The sequence below is a fragment of the Ornithorhynchus anatinus genome, chromosome 11, assembly GCF_004115215.2.
Source record: "Ornithorhynchus anatinus isolate Pmale09 chromosome 11, mOrnAna1.pri.v4, whole genome shotgun sequence".
NCBI classification, from domain to species: domain Eukaryota; kingdom Metazoa; phylum Chordata; class Mammalia; order Monotremata; family Ornithorhynchidae; genus Ornithorhynchus; species Ornithorhynchus anatinus.
Window position 1 is genome coordinate 51,363,494 of NC_041738.1, and position 4,891 is coordinate 51,368,384.

Genomic DNA, 4,891 nt, shown 5'->3' on the forward strand with positions numbered 1-4,891 from the left:
TGGGTGAGTTCAGGGTACAGAAAGCCACGGACAATGTTGGGAGGGCAGGAGACAGACCTATACCTCATTTGACCAGAGAGGATTCAAAGATGAAACTAAGTTGATTTCTAGGCCAGTGAGAGCTCATCCTCTGTCGGATTACTTCCCTGACTTAGGTTTTCTACTGTCATTGCTGACTTGAACAGGCAGGGGTGGTTCTTTCAACAGCTGAGAGCCCAGTTTAAGGTCACGTACCTCCCAGGGACAAGCCTGCACCAGACCCCGGGTCTCCTACCTCTTTCTCACCTTTAATAGCCAAACATCAAGACAACACAGAATAACAGCTGGGACCAGAAATGCCGAGTTGGGAATGTGCAGACTTCGGTTGTATGTGAGGTTGGCTTGACTCTAGGGAGATGCTGCAGGAGAGATGGGGGAGGAGACAGGGGAGGCTTGAGGAAGGAGTGCAGGGAAGTGGAGGGGATTGAGGAAAGATGGGGAGGGGTCTGGAGACTCACAGGGAAGGTCACACACAAGCAGAGGGCATTCAGGAGCAGCAGGAGAGACTAGTTGGGTCCTGCGGCTATCAGAAAACTTAGAGTTGCAGCAGAGCTGTGGGGGTGTGCTGTAGGACCCCTGGGGCCAGGGAGTCTCCGTGTGTCAGTAGATTTGTTTGTAGATCCACTTTGCGTAGCTGGAGACCTTGGAATAAATTCCTGGGAAATGGGGCCGAGCACAGCCATTCCCCCAGCTGACCACTCCAACCTGGGTCCATGAGTTGTTTATCTGGCAGACCAGGGGACCCCCAGAGTCGCCCTGTGGAGAATGAGGAAGACAGTGGAAGAGCAGAGTTGCAGGGTTTGGGAGGGCAAGGGACTGCCTGAAAGTAGATTGGGGTGGTGGGGCAGGAGGAGCAAAAGCCTGTCCTTCCTAGGCTCTCCCTCCCTGCACCCTAGGAAGGCCTGATTGTCCTTTAGCCCAGGACTGGTCATCAGTGAAGACACCCAGACTAGGACCAGACAGGGGACCCCCAGAGGGCTGTCGGTTGTCTCCAAGGAACAGATCAGCCAAGTGTTCAGTACACTGGGCCTCTTTGTTGGACTTCAACTGACTTAATTCTCCAATGAAACATAGATTAGTCTTTCAGACTCTCACCAAAATTACCAGCCCACAGAATTGCTTGTTTGTCTGGTTGTCTCCACAGCTACAAGGACCTTGTAACCCAATAAATAACCCCTTTTTATGGTATTTAAGCACTTATTATGTGCCAGGCACCGTATTAGCAATGGGGTAGGATACAGACTAATCAGATTGGACAGAGTCCTTGTTCAATGTGGGGCTCACAGTCTTAACCCCCGTTTTACAGATGAGGTAACTGAGGCACAGAGAAGTTAAATGACTTGCCCAGGGTCACACAGACAGGTGGCAGAGCTGGGATTAGAACCCTGGTCCTCGGACTTCCAGGCTCATGCTCTTTCCACTAGGCTGCTCTGCTTTCCTCTGGGGGCCTCTGAATCTGGGTCTGGCCCCCACCCTATCTTCTCTCCCTACTGCATCATCTGTGCACTCACTCCTACTCCCTAAGCACTTAAGTATTCATCCCCAACCTCACTCCCACAGCACCTTAGGTATTTAACCTTTTACTTCACTCCTTCCCCATAATGAAATGTAATGCCTCTCTTCCCCCATTAGAGCTCTGCCACTTGTCAGCTGTGTGACTTTGGGCAAGTCACTAAACTTCTCTGTGCCTCAGTTACCTCATCTGTAAAATGGGGATTAAGACTGTGAGCCTCTCGCGGGACAACCTGATTACCTTGTATCTACCCCAGCGCTTAGAACAGTGCTCTGCACATAGTAAGCACTTAACAAATACCAGTGTTATTAAATCCTTGAGGGAAGGGATCATGTCTACTTAAATTCTTATACTCTCCCAAGTGCTTTAGTACAATGGTCAATAAAGTCCACTGATTTTTTTTTTTTTAAGGGTATGTTATCTCCCTCTGGGAGCAGGATCCCTTCCCTCTAGAAGACCTGGGTAGCAGCAAAGCTCAACTCCTTGCTTCCAGTAACTGTTTGACTCTGTGTCCAGTTACTTCTACTATGGGCCTGCCTGGACCAGCCTGGAAATGTCCAAATGCCAAATCACCACTGGAAAATTCCAAACTTGCCTAGGTCCAGACCAGGGGGAGCAGCATATTGAAAAAGGGTAAGGCCTCTGAGCAGGTCTGGAGCAACTTACCTGACAAGAATCCTTCTGTCCCTTGTCATAGCCAGCACAAATCATGTCATTCAGGATGGAGATCTTTATCAACCTGTAGTTCTTTTTGCAGGTCCGTCTATCAACTATGGGCACTTCTACTTCCTGCAGGGTATAGGGACGCTGGAGGGCTTCTGGGGAGAGAAGAGCTTATGAGAAAGTCGCAACTGGCAGAGCGTTGGGTTGGGGGGCAGGGAGAGAGGTCTCAGTGAAGGGGAAACTTGGGGGAAGAGGCCCAGGGACCAGGAAACCAGATAACACCTCCTCAAAGAAGAGACTCTTTCTTGAGAGGGTTGGATGGGCTGGAGGAAGAGAACAGACAGTGGGAGTGAAGGGGTGGTTTAGATTCAGACTCTTTCTGTCTCTGGGATTGAGTAACAGACTGTCACGTCACGCAGGCTGAGAGATGCATTTAACTCAGGGAGAACCAGCTGACTGGATCCCTTTCTTTCTTCTCCAGATCCAGAGTTGGCTTAAAGGAGAGTCAGTGAAGGGATATAAAAGTGAGACACTCCTCACTGCTACAGGGGCAGTTGCGGCCTGTTGGAGACGGGTCGTGCTCCAGGGAAGTCCTCAAGGCTGACCACACATCACTCCTTTCCCTCTGTCTCTGCTGGGAACTGAGATGGTGGCAGCAGGGAGGCAGAGAGGAGAATGTGCAGGGAAGGTAACTGGAGCTTGTTGGTGGGAGGCATGAGTTCAGGAAAGAATAGGATTCATCCCCTCCCTGTCTGGGCAGAGATGTTTAAGAAGGGAGTCTGGGGAGGGTATCCATCTGGGCCCGGTCAATGAAGCCAAAATCTGAGGATATGAATTGCCCTTACTTCCTTCTCTTGTTCTTCCCCAACCTGTCACCCAGCACTTAGTGCCCGGCTGGACCTCGTCCTTGGGTGCCTGAAGGTCGACATTTTTAAAGCTGTCAGAGAATAGCAGAGGGATGCCCAGTTCCACCAGTGCGATGTCTGCACCCCAATGCGCCTTTGCGGTATACTTGGGATGGATTAGGATCCTTTTCACAGGAATGATCTCTCGTGCAGTGTAGAGCCTAAGCACCCCTGCCTCAATCCCATAAAAGGCAGGGTTCTTAGAGCTGTGGAAAAAGGAAGGAGACACTGAGGGTCAATTGAACGGCATAGACCCTCATCAGAAACGAGTCCCTCAGGCTGACCCCCCCCTCCCCACACTCTTCCCTGATGGTCTCTGGTCTAAAGCCAGGGTCCCCCGGCCCCGACATTAGGCTGTGGTACTCACGAATGGAAGCAGTGAGCGGCGGTCAGGACCCAGCGCGGGTGGATGATGGAGCCACCGCATGAGTGGTACCCGGAGAACCTCAGGCTCACCTGCCACGGCCACTGACCTGGCTTGGCATCACGACCTCCCACGATGCCCACCAAATCCCAGGCTGAACCTCTCCCTGGGAAGAGACAGATGGATTAAGGCCTCTGGGGCTCCCCAGCCTAGGAGTGCTGCCTTCCGGTTCCCCTCTCTCCAGGACACTGACTCACTGAGCGTAACAGTTCTCAGATTAGTCAACCTCTCACCCTTGAGAGTTTTGGAAGGCAAGAGACCCATTCACTGAGGATACAGGGCTCGGCAGACATTAAGCACTCAAAAAATACAATTGATTGATTGGAACTCACCTTGGTCCTTGAAGGCCAAGTTCACCGGGAGCAGAAGTGGCAGGAGCAGCAGGGACAGCATCGTGTGGAACAGGAGAGGGCAAGACGAAGAGGCGACTGAAGGAAAAAGAGAAAGAGGTTGAAGGGGGCAGGATGCCTAGGTTCTGGGTAGACACGGATCTGGCTTGGGGTCGGGGGAGTCTCTGAAGAGTAAGTGCTAAAATCAGACTGGCAGGTAGACCTCCAGACTAAGGGGTAACAGGGCAGGTAAGTTGGGGAGGGGAGTGGAGAAGAGGAGGTGAAAACTTGGGTGGGAGGAAGGAGGATTGGGCCTCAGTTCAGTACTGAGGAGGGATCAGGGCTCTTACCGTACCCCCTTCTTGGTAGTGTCTGTATCCTCCCTCTGCTGTGCTCCCTATTTATCTGCTTCTCAAAAGAAACCACACAGGATATAGATAGATGTTTGTCTTTACAACCTGAGCATCGTGGACTCAGACAGAGGTGGAGGGTGTCCTGGAAAGAGCCCTGGGTGGTTCTGGATGTGGGGAAAAAAAGACTCTGGGAGGAGAGTAAAGAGGGGAAAGATGAGCCTGGCACCATGCAAACTGTCCTCCTCCTCCAGGAAGTCTTCTTTGCTTAATCCGGGGCATTTGATACTCTCCAACATCCAGCTCATTTCCACTTTATGTGCAGTAGTAATAATAATAATAATAGTTGTGGTATTTAAGCACTTACTATGTGCCAGGCACTAAGCGCATGGGTGGATACAAGCTAATCAGGTTGGACACAGTTCCTGTCTCACATGGGGCTCATAGTCTCAATCCCCATTATATATACGAGAAGCAGCATGGCTCAGTGGAAAGAGCTTGGGCTTGGGAGTCAGAGGTCATGGGTTCGAATCCCGGCTCTGCCACTTGTCAGCTGTGTGACTGGGGGTAAGTCCCATAACTTCTCTGTGCCTCAGTTAACTCATCTGTAAAATGGGGATTAACTGTGAGCCTCACATGGGACAACTGATTACCCTGTATCTACCCCA

The 4,891-nt window shown here is 51.2% G+C and overlaps 1 protein-coding gene across 1 annotated transcript; it reads right to left on the reverse strand.

Annotated features, from left to right (window-relative positions):
- Positions 1-639: 639 nt before the first annotated feature.
- On the reverse strand, positions 640-4,531 carry LOC100086112 (tryptase beta-2-like). Its single transcript, XM_039913634.1, has 6 exons — positions 4,453-4,531; positions 3,877-3,972; positions 3,488-3,650; positions 3,085-3,326; positions 2,219-2,385; positions 640-795 (listed from the first exon to the last, which is right to left on the reverse strand). The coding sequence occupies exons 1-6, from the start codon at positions 4,529-4,531 to the stop codon at positions 640-642; spliced, it is 903 nt and encodes a 300-aa protein (XP_039769568.1).
- Between the last annotated feature and the right edge of the window lie 360 nt (positions 4,532-4,891).